The sequence below is a fragment of the Eurypyga helias genome, unplaced genomic scaffold (genome assembly GCF_000690775.1).
Source record: "Eurypyga helias isolate BGI_N326 unplaced genomic scaffold, ASM69077v1 scaffold10027, whole genome shotgun sequence".
Classification (NCBI taxonomy): domain Eukaryota; kingdom Metazoa; phylum Chordata; class Aves; order Eurypygiformes; family Eurypygidae; genus Eurypyga; species Eurypyga helias.
In genome coordinates, this window is record NW_010263679.1 from 34,544 (window position 1) to 53,963 (window position 19,420).

The 19,420-nt window shown below is 40.1% G+C and overlaps 1 protein-coding gene across 1 annotated transcript in view; it reads left to right on the forward strand.

The window, feature by feature from the left end:
• Window positions 1–2,064: 2,064 nt before the first annotated feature.
• LOC104512942 (calcitonin receptor-like) overlaps window positions 2,065–19,420 on the forward strand; it is a gene marked incomplete at its 3' end in the record, with an annotated part of 34,367 nt that continues 17,011 nt past the window's right edge. The window contains exons 1-3 of the mRNA XM_010156135.1: window positions 2,065–2,112; window positions 10,857–11,010; window positions 14,995–15,105. Coding sequence (XP_010154437.1) covers window positions 2,065–2,112; window positions 10,857–11,010; window positions 14,995–15,105 — 313 coding nt within the window. The remainder of the gene's footprint in view (window positions 2,113–10,856; window positions 11,011–14,994; window positions 15,106–19,420) is intronic.

A 19,420-nucleotide genomic window follows, 5' to 3' on the forward strand; every position in this document is an offset into this window, starting at 1 on the left:
TGCAGCTACAGCTATAACCCGACATGGTGCTGCAAGCACTCCCAGGACAAAGTACATGAAAAGTAGATATATTGCAGATAATTTCCATTGTTACTGATTTTGCTTATGTTCTCTAGGTCACAAAATTGTGTTGATCTCTGTGCCATTTGTGGAAACTGATGTGTATTCTAAAACTAGCAACAGTTTTTAAGGCAAAGTCCTTTTGCCTGCTTTTTAACCTATAGAAATAATGAGGCTAGAAAGAACAGAGACTGGCTTTACATCACACTACAGAATGCTTTATGGTACAGTATGTAATTGTATGAACACCGTACTCATGCTTGTATATGTGCTTATGGCACAGCTGACCAAGGCCCGTTGTTTATATCTTCATGGATCTTTTTGGCAGGTTTGAACCAATACATGCTGTAGTGAATAGTCTGGAGAAGATGCAGACAGTTCCAGGCATTGTCCTCTGATCTAGCTGCCCAATTTTTGCTCCAATTGAGTTGTTTGTCATTGCTGATCAGGTACAAATATGTGGCTGACAGGGTATTATTTCTGTCATTTGCCTGTCCCATTGTCACTGACACACCAGAATGGTTCTGGCAAGGCTCAGACAGTAATACGGCTACTTCTTATTAGAGGCAAATCCTCTGAATCTTCTTTTCCATCACTTGTGTTTTATATAATCTAAATGACATATGACTACAACACTACCATTTGGATCCATAAGAGATCACATCCACGTGTGCTATACTGAAGTGGAAGTGCCACACCTTTATTACATTTTGAGATTACATATTTCTGCTTTAGATGTGGACAATATTTTTCTTTCCCTCTGAAAATGTGTGACCTTCCAGATCATTTCAAGATGAGAAAAGCTGTTACAGTACTGTTGCGGAGATAAATGTTACACAAGTAATTGTGTTGCTCACTACATGCCAAGTAGACTAAGCATCCAAGTCCGTGTGCCATTTTCCCATTAAATTTCCTGGTTTCAGATCTGTAGGGTACTTCCAGGATTGTTTGTCCAGGATACAACACCTCACTCTCAGTTTTTAGGCTGTTTGGAGAATAAAGTTGTGTGTGGGCTCACTGTCATGCTGAAGATGATCTATAGGCATGTTGCTCAGCCCATGCATCACTGATGTCCATGAGAAATCAGAAGGCACTGGGTCTTGACCAAATAGTGTTTCTCACTCTGATGAGAAGTTCCATTTTTATAAGGCTAAAAATGATGTGTTAATGCAAAGAGCTTTTCTTGCTTGAACTCCCACAACTGCAAAGCAATAGGATGATACATAGTGACCCCTGGATATTTTTCCCAGAAAGGCCAGATGGTTGTTGATTTAGGGAAAAAAAAAAAGAAGAAAACCAAAAAGCTTCCAATCCAGTTTCCTCCAAGCCTGTGGAATCGTGTCTATGCTCTGCCTCTCCAGTATCTTGTGCAGCTGAACCTGTGATTCTCGATGGCCTGAGAGTTACACTGCTATGTGTCTATCCAAGCTAACAGGGAGTGTGAAATCACAGAGTGGTGTTCCTATTTTCCTGCCACACTTACTCATTCATGTAGCTAGAGGTTACCAAATCTCTGGCTTTTTCTAGCCCCATAAATATGTCTTTTAAACTGTCGTCGTCCTTATCTGTGAAGCAGATCTTCCTGTGTTTTTAGGTCATATTTAAAGTATCCAGATTCTTCATAAGTCTGCATCCGTATCTGCAGGGTAGAAGCAGCTGAATCAGGACAACCAAGGTAGGCTCATCTGGCAAAGACACAGCTTAACCCAGATCTGCTGCTGGTGACATAGCATGGAGCTGTATGCCACATCAGCTGAACTCACAACCAGAGATGCACAGAGGAGACACAGTTAAAAGCATCCAATAAAATCAAACATGAGCACACACAAAGCTGGAAGTGCACATACACACAACACAGAGTCTACTTTAAACCTCAAAAGATGCTCATACACTAATGACAAGGAATTTATCTTAACAGATAAAGTCTAACACTGTGCTTTTTTTGTTTGTTGTTTAATTCCCAGTAGGGTCAGCTACAGCATCTCTCTCCAGGAAGACTCCACAATGAAAAAAACAACCCACGGTTGCTTCTTACTGATCATCCTTCTAATTGTAAGTGCCACAAAACTGAATTGCTCATGACACCTACCAAACTGCAACTTGTGGTGACGTTCAGAAAAATGAGTACTGAGTTATATTTGTTATACTGCATAGGTGAAGGAATAAGTTTCCTTACTGATACAATTTGAAATAAGGTTAGTAAAATTTCTAAATAAGATATCCCATAGAAGTTTGAACTGGAAACCACTGTTTCTTGGTGAGATAGAACTGAAGGTCTGAAGAAGGTAATGCATGTGATTTTTCATGTCCGTGTTTTACAGGATATAACATATTGGTGACATGGAAACTTACGTGTTTGAAAACTTCCTTACCATCGTTGTGTGAGACTTGGACTTAAGTTACTGTGTGTTTTCACTATTTATAGGTACTGTGCTATTAGGAAAGCAATTAAAATGGAAAATAGCAGTGTAAAGTTTAGTTATTAAGTTTAAATGGTATTTTCATCTGGTTAATATCAATATTACAGTTATTTCAATGTATGCAACATGGCTAAGTAACTGTTGTTCTAGATACATAGTAAATTCATTTCTACCTGACTTAACACCTCTTATGTAAGTTGAATGCTTTCTCTGATCTCTACTTATGAAACCTCAAATTATGAACAATTATAAAATCAAAGATATTACAGGTAGTCAGAAATGAGAATACTGCGCAGAACCTCAGTTGCAGAATGGTCAGAGTATGTCTGAATTATGCTAATGGGGACAAGCACCTCTATACCTTGGTGTGGTATGAGTAACTTGCCTGCTGGATGCCACCTTATTCCCCAACTAACTCTTTATCTATGTGTTCCTGAAGATCAATGTTCAGGAACACTGATCCTTATTCTTCTTGTGTTTTGTTGGTTAGCTCCTCATGCCCCTCTGCTTCTCATCTTTTCTTCCAGCACCTGAATGTGGAACATTTGTGCACGTTTCCCTACCAACTCCTATCTTTACTGGTCTAAGTTGTAGAAACAGGGCCAGAAGACACACTGGGGAACAGAGGAGACTGCTGTCCCTGGATTGTTTGTTGGCTTCTGCCCCTCTGCTTCTCTCAGCCTAGCATAACTTGCTCACGGTGCTGTTTGCCACTTAAGTTCTTAGGGATGAAGAGGAGGGAAGGGAAGTAGAGAACAGTAAGAGAATGATGGATAGAAGGAGGTAAAAAGAAAATAATTAAATGGGATCATAGAGAACAACAAAAAGATCCCACTTTGGTAAAATATTGAATTCATAGTTCAGGATTGGGACCCTCAAACAAAAAAGAGATAGAGAGCAGGATAAATAACAGAGGAGAGTTAATAAATTTCTGTTAGCTTGGTCTCAAAAGAATTTGGTCAGAATTAGTTAATGATTTAAGGAATCATCCCTGTGCTTGGCAGAAGTTTTCTGCCTTGAAGTAATTTGGAGTATCCTTATATTTGTGACATTTTGTGGCTGTTGCACATAGCCCTGCAAAGGATGCATGTAGCAGTGCACTGGCTGGGAAAATCCCTATGGTCAGAGACCTCTCTAACAAAACAGTCTGACAGAGGCCAGCTTCTGGGTTTGAATCCCAGCTGATCTGAGGAGCCTGACAGGGGCCTTGGCAAAGAACAGTGATTCTTCCTATAACAGGCCAATGACGACTGAAGGAACAGTTGCAGGTTATTTTTCTTCCCCAGTCAAATGACGGGACTGTAAATGTTCAGATAACTAAAACTGTCAACAGCATTTCTGAGTGCCTGTGGTGCACTGACCAGAGCATGGGTTTGTAGGTCAGCCTTGAAAGACTGGGCTGATCCTTGCCCTCTTATCCACAAATCTTTTAAATCTCTCACCCATGATAGCATGTGTGCAGCATTAGTTCTGTGCTCATTGCTGCAGTACTCAGGGCTGGGATTTCTTTAAGAAACTGCAGTAAGATCTGCATCCCATTCCTTTTAGATATCTTGGCACCAGAGGGCTCTCCATCTTCTGACCTCAATGGATAGCTTAAGCACAAATCTTACATTTTCACTGTTACCATCTCTATATTCCTTCCTTCCCCATTGAAGTGGCCATACTATGATCTGGTTAGATAGCTTGTATATTAATTTATCTTCCAGGGATGGTCTGTAACAGGGAAAGTGTGTCTTTCTCTTCCAAAAAAACCTGTTCCCTCTCTGTAGGTTCTTGTAATGACTCCTTGGTTCCCAGAACCATGAACCCCTGAGGCTTACATGTCAGCTACTGTCTGAGGTTGAGGAAGATACAGTTATTCAAGTAGTTGTGACATGGGAGTGATCTCATATTCCTGTTCTCTACCCACTCCACACACCATCCTCCAGATCTCTCTTCTTTGATGGTTTACTGTCATCCTCTCATTTGTCCTGCACTCCCAGGTTGTGACTGCAAGCTTTCACAAAGCAACACAACCTGTTGAGGTCCTTTGTCTTCCCCTCTGGGCTCCAGGCTCCCTGTTTATGCCATTTGTCCCACCGTAGGTGTGAGATTCATCCCATATCTCTTCTTGAATATTTTGTCCTAGACCCTAGTTCAAGGTGGCCATAGACCCTCCTCTCCCCATAAGGTACAGCTTTTAGACCTGTCACCAAGGGGTTTTGGTACCTTCCAATAGAATCCATCTCTTTTACATATGTCATTTTTTGCACAGAATAAACAGCACTTTTCTGTGTGCAGGTCCATAATAACTTGCTGTTGCCAAACAAAATCTGAAGAATCAGTTTCTCCACAACCTAATTTAGAAATAAAACTAACTCATTATTGTCTTCCTCTTTGATGGCTTCCCTTGCTTTTGGATGCAGAATAATGGCAATGCTTGCAGCATCACCAGGTAGTCCTCTACAGTTTAGTGAATTCCATTAGAAGATTTAGCTGTTCATTATTTCTTAGTTCACTTTATTCCTGATGCTCTCTGTTTTTTTGGTAATTATTGAGAGTCACAGAGTGTGACTGAGAATTGTTTCCCCAAGTGCGTGAGCCCCTGTGTGCCAGAGCAATTAGTTCTTCTCCCCAGTGCACATTTCTCTCTACAAGAAAGATGGAGCATCATCACAGTATGTCCAGGGGCATCAAACTGCAGAGAAAACAAGCTTGAGTCTCTTTTCTGTGTGACCAATAAATGTTGCAGGACATTGAGAAAAGAGTTCTATTCTCTGCATGATTTTGTCAAGCAAGAATTGTCATCTGGTGCCTACAAATGGTAGTTTGGTCTTGCCTGTAAATGAGGATTGATGGAGTAGTTTTTCTCACATATTCCAGTTTTGTTGTTCTGAGCCAACCACGAAGTGCTCAGTAAGGACAAAATGGATGCTGCAGCTGAACACCACACTATTATTCAATTAAGCCCATTAGACCAAAATTGTATTGTAAAATGAATGCATTTTGAGTAAAAAACAAATTGTACAAGTTCATTAAGTCCAAAACTGTCAAGTTGTTACCAAGCCTCAGTCACTAAACTATACATAGTCTGGTACATTTTGTCAGCTCCTGAAAGGCTTGTGAATAATTCCCATTCACAAAAGATGGAAAATTAATTATGTGAAAGCCTAAATGTAATTTTCAGTAACTGCACAAACTGACGTGTTTTGGAACACAGTTGCAGTAAATTCAAGTCTCCAGAAGCCAATTAGTAGAACGCTTGCCACCATTACAAGGGCACTGCTCATGGTGTACCCATTTGATCCAGATATCTGGGAATGCACCAGTGAGATGGTGCAGCCACATGCTCCTCCGGGCTCCTGCTACCTGTCCAGCACAGTGGCTCTCAGCACGAGACTCCGAAACTTGCGTCTGCACCGTAAGCACAGGCCTTTTCTTGCTTAGGCAGAGGCTCTTCCAGCACCCGGTCCAGACCAGGTCCCACCCTTCAGTGGGCCAGAAGATCTGTCACAACCTTGTTTGGCATGCTTCATCAGAGTCTTGCTTGCTGCTTGGCACTGCTGGCAGTCCAGAGGCTTCCCCAGCCTTAGATGATGAGATCCCCCTGGGTCTCATCCCCTGACACCATACCTTTGAAGGCTGTTGTTCTAAAGTGCTCAAATTTCAGTTGCTTCAAGTTGTAAGGAAGTGACCTTGCAAATTCTGGAGCTCTTCTCATGCAAGGAAAACTTTGAAAGCGAGCTGCTGATGATTTAAGGTCATGAGATTTAGTGTGAGAATTTGATACTTGAGCTGCTCACAGTTTACCAAGAGGGAAAGGAATGACGTAGTCTGTTCTATTCACCCCAGTTTCAGGGATGATCAGAACTTTTTGCCTCCATCTTTGCTTTAAAAAAAAAAAAAAAAATGTTGCTATGCAGCTGATTGCCCTAAAGAGACCTTTTACAAGAAGATAATGAGAGCTGCAAGCAAAAATCCATGAAGTATTCTGCAGCCTTCCTTTAAGGCCACAGTTTTTATCAGGCTACTCTGAAAGTAAATCTTCCTCACGTGAGCTAATACTGCAGCAAGGAGGAAGAACTGTGAGATTCATGAGTTGCTTTTCATTACAAGTGCCTTGTCTTCACCTGCTGTGGCTGATAATCTCATGCTTGTTTAAACAGCTGCCAAAATCTGCAATCCCCAAGTCATATGGGATCTCACTGTGAGATAATTTCCATCCTGCTTCAACAGCAATTGAGTATGGGAAAATTCTAACATTCAGTGGTTAAGCAAAACATGTCATGTCGGAGTATTTCCCAAAAGAAATTGTGTGCTGTTTCCTAGCCCATTTGTGATGGATAAGAAATTATTGTCATGTTTACTGAGTACCATGCACTAATGACCTTCCTAAGGCATCACAGTCATTTTCTTCCCTGTCCTAACACTTGCAGCTGTGAAATATAGCTCAGATGTAATTGAGGTACGAGCAGGGCTCTGCAACCAGTTTAAATCACAGTGAGCCCTTGCTCAAAGTTGTGATGTATTGAAGGACAAGAGTTTAGTGACCCACAAAGTGGTGAAAACACATAGCAGTTTTCAAAGTAATGTGCCAAATAAATGTTTGAGCTGTTGAAATCAATAACAAACAGTTGGAGCATCTGGAATTTGAAATATATTTTGGTCATGTTCAACAATTAATGTTGTGAAATTACGGTATTTAGTGGAAACAAGTAAAAGAAAAGAAAGCTACAAATATCTTCTTTTCCTAAATGTCATGTATAATCAACAGTTAGTATACTTTAAGCTCCTTGATGGTAGAAGAATAATAATTGGGGTTGCTTGTTCATCATGTCCAATATTTTGGGGGAAAAAAAGAGTTTTATGCTTGCTTTGTCTGGGTTCTCTTACAGAAATGGGCAGTGTTGCACAGGTTAATAGCATGTGTCTGTCTTAGAGAATGGGAGCACTATTCATTTATTTTTATATAATTTAACAATGAAGCTAAATTGCTTTCTCTAGATTCCTTTATTAATTCTAGCTATAAAGGGAACTCAAACATTCCCAGCAGCCTGTGTTTTTCTCTTTGTAATGATAATTCATTTTCTTATAACAGTCATTTGTCACGCGGTGGCTTGGTGGTCGTATGTATGACGTCATTTACTTGGACTTTTAGGAGTGACATCATATGTACGGCTGCTAAACTGCTGCATGGGACATCACTTAAACAGTTTTCTTCAGAAGAAACCATACCAATCATTTTCAGGCTATGAACACATCCTGGTTATTAAATTGTGAATTATTTATTTCTCTTTAATAAAGAATATTTATAAATGAATGAGTCATTCCTTTATTGTATCAACATCAACATTTATATTTCCAACTGAAGGAACTGGTGGATGCATGGAAAGGGTTTTTAACATGCAGCAGTGACTCTGAATATTCAAAATTTGTTCAACATCGTGGGTAGTTACCAGGTGAAAATTATTTCATCTTGGATTTACTGTAGACCATTAAGTGATTTCCACCGATGAAGTAATTTCCATTGAGCTTTGGTGACACAGTTTCATCTATATTTTTAATCTCTTTGAGTGAAGTCCTGGACCAAATGAGAGCAATAGAATTTTGCTGTCAGTTTCTGCTGGGCCATTTTCGCCTTGGTCAGAAGCAGTGGAATGGGCAGTCCTCACGGTTACATGGTTGAGCACTTTAAATAATTTTATACACAATCCAAGACGTTTATCCTGTCCACCACCACAGGAACTCCCTGTGTCCAAATATTAGTTACTCTCATTAACCTGTACCCAACAAGATCTGACTGCTTCAGTAATTAAATTAGTCCCTTTCAAAATGACCTGAAAGATAAAGTTTCTTTTGTCTCTGAATTGTACTTTACCCCTCAAAATCATCATCCCTAGTTACAAACAGTTACTTCTTCACTAGTTAAAAGATGTAAGAAGAACATTACTTTTCTAATGGCATATCATACTTTTGATTTCAGCTTACATATATCTGTATTATGCGATCTTCTGAGAATGGTCTGTCCTTTTGAAAAAGATGTGTAAAGAGGATACCAAAAAAGTTAGAATAAGGGGAAAGATCTTCCAAAGCAATGAACAGTTTCTACAGTTTCTATTTGTGTAGCTGGCATTTGTCAATTGTTTTATATCTGTATCGTGCTTTATTCTGTGTAGATAAAGCAAATGAAACTGAACCAGAATTTATGGCGAGCAACACCAGTCTTTCTTGTCCCAGTGTGCAACAACTTTTGTCTTGTTTGGTCAAACAGATCATCTCCTTCCTAGAAGAAAACAAAAATAAAATAAAAACATTTTTTCAGGTTAAGGAAAATTGGTGATGTTTTTCAAGCATAATCAGATGGTTATGCTTTGAAAACATGAGTGTGTTCCCAAACTGGCCCAGAGTAACAGAGGGATCATCAAGAATATAGGCAATTCCACAGAAGCCGCCCTAGCTTTCATCGACAGTACAATTATTCCTATCTTGAATGCAAAAGCTTGGAACTCAGGTATTACTCAAAACAAGAAAGAAAAAAATAAGCATGGAGTATTTATGAGTCACTTCAGAGAAGCACCAAAGCTGGTGGTGGTACATGGACACCAAGGGCTCAGACAGACCTGAGGGCGCAATAAGCCTGAAGAACCTTATCTGCACTTTCCTACACTTCTTGCTGGATTTGGGACATTGCTTGTTTGGTTTTTAAATCATCTTCACAGACTCCAGCTACTCGCTTTAATCTCTTAAGCGAGGGATCTGTGATATGTTTGGCTTTTCTTCTATATTTCCTGTTCTGGCTTTCTAGATGCTTAATTTTTCACTCGGATGGTCAGATGAAATGTTCCAAATGGCTTCACTGTCCAAGTATATCTATATGTGTGTCTGTATACATACACACATAATTTATATAGAATTGTATCTGCCAGAAACTATCTTCCTTCTATTTCATCCCATTTTATTTCAAGTCCATACTTAAGTGCAATGAGATAAACTGCCTTCACTGTCGTCCAGTCTTCAGGCAGTAGCTATAAACAATTCAAAATGAAAATGTTACTATCAAAAGAGATTAGATTAAATTAGGAAAAAATAATTTGATATGTGAGTATAAGGAGATTAAACTGAGATGGTTTGGCACAGAAGCATCAGGATAAAGTAATGACTTTTTTTTTTTCTTACCTAAATCAAACATAATGTGGTTTTGCCGTGTGTTTTATCAAGGTGTTTTAGCTGTGTAAATGGAAAAGAAAGTAATGTACTAATGGGATAAAATTGCTTGTGATGTGCAATAAAAAAAAAAGGGAAGCAACAATTTAAGAACTGAGCTGATACTTGAACTTTCAAACCTGTCATGTTTTCAGTTTGAACAACTACAAATGGTTGCTTAAAGATCAGTGTACTAGTATTTGGTGCTGAAAACATCAAGTCTGTGTGTTTGTGAGAGTCATGAGTTTTGAAGCAGCCTTTAAATGTCTCTGCATGTGTTTGTGATAGTTTTAGTATGGTTTAGTATGGGAAAGAAGTAGAGGGTCATACAAGAAAAGTGCCACAGCAACACTGCTTTTGCTTGGGGAAGCAGGGGAAATAATGCTTTTCTAGCACCTGTGTGCAGAGAAGTGTCCCGATACAGGATTAAGCAGAACAGAATTAACTAAAGCTCCACGGTCTCATTTCCACCCTGGCTCGCAAACCTGTGCTATGCAACAGACAGGTGGATGGATGGATGAAAAATAAAAGATAGCTGACCTTTATACCTGACATTTTTGCCTTCCAGAGCCAACGATTCTTCCCTTTGCCCTTCAGGCAGCTCAGAGTGGGAGAAGTCAGAAGATGCCAGTTGATAAAAGAGGACTTTGTTATTCAGACTCTTAAATTTAAGGTCACTTTTCTTAGGTACTTAACTAGGAACTAAGGCCAGGTAGTGAGGTTTAAGCTCACTGCCCTGTGTTTCTGTGACTTTAACAGTTGAAGGAACTCTAAGCAGGTGACATAAAACATGAAATAATCAGTTTTGAGGCTGTGGCACTGAGGTATTTTGTCTGGGCAGTCTGAAGAGAAAACAGCACAAGCAAAATGAAATATGTGGGTGTAACTTTGGGAAGAGACAAAATTTTTTTGCAGATCACTAAACTAAATGAAAAGATTTTGAAGACTTTATCAAGTACTTAATGGTTCTCTCTTTTGCCAAGAAAAAAGGTTTGGTTAAAATCTACTAAACTGAGCTAGTAAAAATTCAGGATTTACTTTGCAAGCAGTATAAGGCCAATCGTAATGCTAAACATATGTGCAAATAAAAGGCCTTTGAGGAATGCATATTAGAGATTTCTGATCCTTGCTTTTTTTATTTTATCCTCCTGGTTTATTCAGTTGTACTAACAGTTTTTCCTTTCTGTACAGAGAATCGTTCCAAGTCTTTCTTCTACTGTAAATTATACTGATCCTACATTAGAACCTGCAGTAACTGAAAATTCAGTCATACGACAGAAGATAATAGATTCACAGTTCAAATGCTATGAGAGGATGAACAGAGCTCCTCCATATAAGAAAAAAGGTAAAAAAGATTTATAAGTGTCTGTGTATTGCCACACTTGCTAATATAGCTACAAAGAAACATTTTCTTCTGTATACTAGCCCATGGTCTTCCTTGGGGTGCAGTTTCCTTCCCGTAAGCAGAAGTCAAATTCACACTTAGCATCCTCTTTAGTGCAAAGAAAGAAAAAAGCCTGGAACCAACCTAAGGAATGAACAGCTCTTCCTTCCTCCCCATGCTGACGGTACCTCAGTCATCTACGTTTCTGGCTCAGTGTTTTACTGCTTGAATATCCCTTGTTCTTGCCTAGGGAATGGCATTCTCCATAACCTTTCCACAGGTTCACACAAAGATCTGATTGTGAACAGTCATCGCTTAGATATAAATGTTGTTCTGTTTGCCTCATTCACAGTTTCATTTTTCTGTCATTTGTGTATTGACTGATAGCTGTCATGCTCTGTACCAACGCAGCTGTTCCAGGTTTTCTATATTCAGCGGTAACACCAGCAAAAGAGGTTTATAAAGCACTCAGCATGCATCTTTACTGAATATGAGGCATACATTAAGATTAATAAGAAGGGAAATTACAAGTAATAGTGGTGCTGCAATCGTACAGTATAAACGAAGCAGCATTTCTGGTTGGGACTGAGTGTTCTGGTCACTTTTTCTCACAGAAAATAGGGAATAAGTTCTGAGAGGGCTAGAGAAAAATTATTGGAGGGATTGTGGGGATTTATGCAAGTAAAGAACAGAGATACTGAGGACACAGCTTAAAGAGAAAACATATTTAAAAATCATGATTAAAAACCCCCAACCTAGTAGATGGGGTGGAGATAATGTGGGATTTTTTTGTAATACAAGAACAAAGACATTTCTACAGCTCTCTACTCCAAAGATTTTACTGGGCTCTGTAAGACTCAAAGAATCATTAAATGTCAAGATACTCAGGTCTTGATGCAGAAATGTTTTGGAATTATTATAGAGTTTCCCATTGCTTCAAATAGGTTTTCATTCAGGCCAGTAATGGGGAAACCCACAAGTATTTGAACAAGCTTATGGGATAGACAGCATCATGTTTCAGACATAAACAAACCTTTATTGAGGGAGGAAATAAACAAGTTATTGAGGGGGAAATAACTTGCTGTCTGCTCAGATTACTCTTTTAGTCTCCAGCTCTATAAATATGTAATTTTTGCATCCATTGACAGTTCAGCTGGATTCACCTTTCTTTTGCACCCTGCTCATGTGATCAGTTGTAAAGGACTGAAGGGATTTTCCAGCATGAGCTGGGAATTCACATGTCTCACGACACATGAATTCCTGGTAGCGCTCTCAAGGGCAGCGTTGTCCCAGGAGGACAGCAGTGGCAGACCTGCAGCCATCAGGCATAGCGCAGCAGTTCCTGCATTTCTTCAACTGGGAGTTAGACTTAAGTGGTGCCACTGGTGACTGTTACGTTCATAGCAACATGCACTTAGTTCATTTATAACCCAGAATGAAGACAATGGATGACTAGGGAATTATGCCAACACTACTGAAGTTGCATTTTCAACAGAATTAGAGAATCATCACCAGCCCTCCAACATAAAGGGTTGGAAGTGGACAAGCGTCTAAGTCTCTTGGCTGCAAATTTGAAAGGGAGGATGGGATGAGATGGAAAATTCCCTTAATGCAAAGTACAAGCGTAAGGGTGTCTCCTGAGCAGAAAAGCCCAACACGTGATCTGAAGGGGCATACTGGATATGCATTTTCAGCACAAACAGTAGTAGAGTCTAACACTCAAGTTCCCAGAAAAGCCCAGTGGTTCAACTTTACAGAACCACCTGAGATGTGTTTAATTTTTCCCTGGTTTAATTTTTCCCTGGTATGTAGTCTATTTCTAGACTGGCATAAAGGTAGTTTAAATCCTTCACAATCCCAGGACTCAAAGCTGTTGGTAGTGGGCTGCAGAGGACTTCATAGTATCTCACAATCAGGAGCCAGAGAGATGGTGTAATACAGGTGAGCTGTGGCAGCATTATAAATGGCCATGTGTCAGCAGAGCCAAAGTAACAGAACATGTACACATACATATCTTGTCTATTTCAAGGTAGAATTGATTACCTTAAATCCAAAAGAAATAGTAAAATGAGGAGCTCAGGCATGTAGGAACACCTGACCATTGGTCCAGAACAGGGCAGCACTCCTGCAATCCCTGTCCATCCAAAAATGTAAGATTTTTAGCCGGTGATACGACAATATAGTGTTCAACTCCTCCTTTTCTTTTTTACTAACACTGTCTTATTTCCTGCAGCACTTAAAAACCACATATATGTATGTGTGAGTATATCTATGTATGTGTTTGTGTGTATATGCATTTATGGATGTATGTGTGAATATATGTCCTGTTACTTACCTCGAAAGACACATTCCGCTGTGTACAGATCAACATCAGTGATTTTTTTCTTTGTTAGGCAAGGCAAAGGATTTAAAGCTAGAAATTCCTACCAAACCCATTCTGCAGTGTCCTTCATGTACCAGCTCATGTTGAAAACATTTTCTCTTTTTCTTCTTGCTATTACAAAATTATTCCTGAAAGTTTTTCAGATACATCTCAAAGCTAGAGAAGAGCATGAGAATGCCTGAAGGAAATATAACATACTGCTGGTATTATGGTTAATTAATTAAGTGAACAAGTAGCATTAGCAAATTTAATTTGACAATGGAAAAATAGATGTGCATAAAATCTTAGCTAACAAGAAAAAGTGTTCATAAGAATATCTTTTTTGCTAGACATCTGATCTGGAAAAAGTGATTTAGAAAGTATTATGCTTTCCATTTTTAAACCACAACTATTTTGACTTAAAACCAGTTGTTAATAAAAATTTGAACAATTCAGATGTCTTTTTACAGCTTTCTTGCTTCAGTAAGAAAGCCTATCTGTGGATAATTTCAAAGCCACCAGAGGCAATTAGCTGACCATAATTTATTAGGATTCAGCGGTTATTAGGTGCCTTCCATAAGATTCTTTCAAAAATAACCTACGTGGTCATAGCAGCAATTCAAACTCCCTTGGGACGAGAGCAAAAAATGCAAGACGTGTCTTCTCACTTTAACCTGATGGTCATGATGATAAATACCTTTCCCCAACACAAATTGATTTTAAATGGAAAATAACAATGAAGTATAGGGGGTCATTTAATGGATTGCTTGAATAAATCCACAGTGAGCCTGGAAATCATGTTAAAGCAAGCAGTTTTACAGCACAATTTCTGTGAACCATAGTACGTAACATCTCTGTAATGGGAACCAGGAATGAGCTGTGTTCTGCCTCCCTAGTACTGCCATCGTTTCTGGGGCTGGGAACAGTCCTTGGAAAAGGACACAGCCTTGACAGTGCTACCATACCAGAGGGGCATGATGTGGACAGGATCATGGGATGCCTACCCAGACAACAGCAGCAGGCAGAGTTCGCCTGTTACAGATACGACTTGCACCTGCTTCACTGGGTCTGTGGCTGTGTCACCAACCTCTAGTGTTGGACAATGCAACAACCTTGCAGGGACCTGTCTGCACAAGTGTTGCACTTAGCTGGGACATCCCTGCAAGCCCTTCCTTTACATTCCAAACACTTGATTTTCAGACCTGCTGCACAGCAGAATGTGAAACGAAAAGCGGGTGTCTATAAGGTCTTTGGGTGCCACTAGTGTACATGCTTATGGCTAAGGACAGAAGGAGGATCAAAAGGAGGAATTTGTAGGATCAGACCCTACATCCCAAGTTCCGTTCAAAAGGCTTTAAAACATTGCTTTCCAGTAAAATGAACACCACTAACACCTGGTCAGCAAAAACAAGTACCTTGTAGGACCTCAATTCCACTCAAAGTGTAGCAATAACAAGCGGTTTTATTGCGAAAAGAAAACATGGTTGTCTGCAGACAGGAATATTCTTTGAGAGGCCAGGACAGAGTAGGTTCAGGAGTGACTGCATGTTGAATTAACTACTGCATTCCTCTTAAATGTCCAGGTCTGTTCTGTAACCGAACCTGGGATGGCTGGTTGTGCTGGGACGACACACCTGCGGGGAGGATCACTGCTCAGAATTGTCCAGATTATTTTCCAGATTTTGATCCAACTGGTACAGTATTTCTTTTTATCCTCTTATCTTTCGAAGAAAGTCTTCAGAACATGCATGCCATTGAATTTTCAGTGGCATTTTTGCAGCATTGTGAAATCTCAGATAGTTTGGCTGAAATTAAAATCTATCAAGTTTTGGGATAGCCTAATTAATATTTTTTCATTTAAAAAATATTTTATATTTATTTATATTTTTGTAAATACATCCCATGGATTTATGGAACCTAGTTTATGAAAATATTAACTACTTATTTATAATATCAAGACATTTAACACCACATTCTAATTTTTTATAATGAAGAGAAAATGCTAATGTGCATGAAATATATATCAGCATGTTCTTTATTCAGTTTTTATTCAGAAAATACCATTTTATAGAAGAAGATGAGCAGAAATAATACCCTTTCTGTCTCCAAGCTTCAGTTGTTGAATTCTTCGTGCAAATACTAGCAGCCATGTAGACTAAGAGAAGTAATTCAAAACATTTAAAAGGAAAAACGAAAGGAAAAATCAAGGACAGAAGTAATGCTAAATAGATAGGAGGAAGTATTGGATACAAGTATAACTCCACAAAGAGTATTGTTTGAAGAAAGACAATGGTTGTGTGTTCCACACTCAGGACATGTTGCTTAGAGGTGTTGCTTGATGCCACAGTGCTGAATCCAGCATAAAAATGGTGTACCAATTGCAGTTAAAAACTATGAAACTAAGTATCTGGGGGCAAGGGTATATAAATCTAAAAATTTTCAACAAGCTTAAACCAGAATGTGTGTGTCCAGCTAAAAGTAAGGAAATTAACTATTGCACAGCTGTGAATTAACTACCTAGTACCATTAGCTAAAACTATTGGTTTTGTTGAGCTTGTTGCCTATTTAGAAACAGGAGTTTCTGGGCTGGGTTAGACCCCTTAGGCATTTCACTGAATCCCAGTTGCAGTAGCAGCCAGATTGATCGATATTTCTGTTCTTTATCAATCAAGCTATCCACAATTAGAGAATTCACACAGCAAGTGGGAAACTTCCAATGTTAGCCCCAGTCTGAGAAGAGTCAAACCTGCATCCTACCTTGGGTGGAGGAACCTCCTCCTTTCCAGTGGAAGGAGGCATTGGACAGATGGACTGAAGGATTTGTGTGCCTGGAAAATGAGCTCACTTGTGAGCATGGCTTGTGGGAATACCCTGAGATCTACCCCACAAATCTTTACAGCAGGTTATGTCCCTGAGACACATGGTGAGCACTAAATCACAAAGACTTGTGATTCTTTTTTATTGTGAGTCTTTTTTGCTTTCTGACACATTTAGCTTTGACCTGTATTCTGTATAGATTTCAATTTCTGACATAGTTTTCACAGGGAAGCCTTACAGCAGAGTCACGCTCATGGCTAATCATTTGAGAACCCATGGGAAGACAGGCTGAAGAGCTGAGACCTTCTACTGGAGAGGGGAGGGGGGCACCTTTGACGTGAGTTTCCCTCTCCATACCTCAACCATTAGGCTATTTGCACAAAAGGTGCCAGAATAGCATTTTAAAAGTATTGGCCAAACTTGGTTCAGTTCCCAGGCAGAAGGGCCCATGTTCAGGAGAAAGCTCAAGGCTCTAGCTCCTGAGGTTGCACAAGCCTTTTCCTACATGCATGGCAGAGGTGCCTCTGGGATGGGGTTTGTACCTGCCACTCTGGCCCCCATTTTGTTCATGTCTTCCCCACGTATTAACAGCCCCTTTGATAATTAGGACAATCTCCTAGAAGGCTTGTGCTTTCCCTGCCTCCACGGTTTTCACAGGAAAAAACCATAGTGGCACTAGCAGTCCTAGTTTATGTATACTTCATGCACTGTTCAGTTAATGCCTGCAAAAGTGGGCGTTGGGCAGCCCTGAGATCATAGAAGTCTCCGCATGTCCTAAGGTCCTCATCCCTCAGTACATGGGAGTTATTACAGAGCCACTCTCCTGCTTGCTCCCAAGCCACCTATTCCCAGCTTTTCCACTTGCTCCACTTGTCTCCAGTGACTTGTTCTGAACTAATTGTTCCACTACAACAGCACTCCTCAAAGTAACACTTGAATTCATCCATGGAGAAGCACCTTTCTCCACTTATTAATGCTTATTAGTGGCAAGGTCTGTAGCTCCTACGACTGACTGCAAATCACTCCTTCATGTACAGATGTGTGCTGCAGAGTCTGGCCCACAGTGTGTGCGTACCGTGGCTACTCTGCCACACTTTAAAACTTACAGATCTGGGAATTTTTTAATATTCCTGTTCTCTGTACACAGCCATAGGAAGAAACACATCCTCCAGTTATTAACTTCCTTCTGCTGTCCAGTTCTCTCTGCTGTCCTGTTTAGAAGCAGTATCTGTGGTTTTCTGGACTCTATTTTCCCTAGCATATCCCTAGCATATTCTCCTTGTCAGCACCTGTCAGCCTCTTTGCCTGCATCCCAGTCAGTCAGCACCATTTCCCTGGCTCAGCAGCAGCTCAGCATCCTCTGGTTAAGCCAGAACCACTTTCCTAGAGCAGATGTTGAGTTCCGAAGCACACGTTGCAGCTTTGGCATCAAACCAGCAGGTAGCCAGCCTTTGCTTTGCAGGTGGCTGTCACACTGGGACTTACGAAAGTAGGAGGGAGACAAGAAATCGTGGGGGTGATGAGAAGTCTTTCAGCTGCTAAGTGGAAATGGATGCCACTTAGAGGTGGCTGAAAGCAAAAAGTACAGGTTTAGCTGTCCTGAGAAGTCATTCAGGTTTTGTGTCACAAGTCATTATTTCCTTTGGTAACTTATGCCTGCTAAACAAAATGCAGCTAGATTTTCTGCTGAGAAAATTCATCCTAACGAATAATGATTTCGTAAGATGAAAACTGCAGTGCCTGTCAGGTTTCCTTCCCCAAAAATCATGATAGCAAATCACCTCAGCAGGTATTTTAGGCGTGCAAGTTAACCCCATGGATTTTTGAAACAAGTATATACTGCTTTGGGCTGCACTGAGATTTGCAGAACCACTGTGTATCAGCTCACTGATGGCTAAGGTACTTTAGCTTGACACCAAGTATAGCTTTGGGTGCTGAAATAAAATTACATCATTCAGCTTTCTTTTGTGATTTGATTACATATTTCATAACTGGAAAAGAGAAGCAACATCTGGGAACATAGGATCAGATGTTACTCCCTTCTGCACCTGTGGGTGCTGTATACCAGTTCTCCATGTCTGAATCCCCAACAACATTCAGCATCAATGCCAATAAGAAATTGCTAGACTATGTTAGAAAGTAAATAAGGTGAAATCATATTCTAAAGAAAAGGGCCCAGAAGGAAAATAATGAAGAACACACTTGGTGCTCCGTTCGTTTTTTGTCTGATAACTTCAAAACTAACTGCCAGATGTAGTCCCACTTATTTCTCTGAACTTACATCAGTTCATACTAAACAGAAATCTGTGTTCTGACAGAAAGAAGGACTGCTGGGATAATCTAGTCTGTTCAGTTAGCTAGGGCTTTCCAAACTTCTTTCTTCACCTGGGGAAGCTCTACCCTGTGAAAGGAAATGGGGATCTTGAAGCTGACAAACAGAAACCCCTCTCTACAAGCTGTGACAACTTTGTCCTTTTCAATAAACAACTGTTGCCTCCTGTAGCAATCTCTTTCTCACAATGACCATCACGCTCAATGTGATAATGCATAAAAATAAATCAATTTGTCTCGAAAACATACCAAGACCTACCGCTTTAACTCCAGTAACAGCAGGAAACTCATTGTCTCATCCGCTCCTGACTGTGAAACTCTGAGCAGGGCTGTTTTATACTGCCCTATTCAGGCAACATGCACAGTTTCTCTTAGCTTGTATGTTATATTCATATTTTATCCAGGTTAATCTTTGGTGTAATCCCTTTGAAATGGTTTCTGGTCACATTATAATTGCTAGAAATTGAATTTGATAGGAATTTAGTATGTAATTCATGCTGGTAGTATTCTTGCTAACAAGGGAAAAATATTGTGCATATAATGGCCCTCTAGCAGGGCAGATATACTGGGAGCAGCAGGAGGAGCAGAGCCTCCTGTGCCGTACACAGACTGGTGGATTTGTGGCAGGGGAGTGTTGTATTACCCACCTCACACTCCCTGCACGGTGCATTTTGTCAGGATTAATTTGGTGCAGTTACACAGCAGTGGAGCTGCATGTGCGCCATGGCAGCCATACCTTTTCATTTCGCTCTCCCTCTCTTTCCTCTTTGGCAAAGAATAGTGGTTAAGAGCAGTAGCCACCCCACCAGGGAGCAAGCCCAGCCCAACTCTGTGATCCAAGGCTGCGTTTCGCAAAACTCC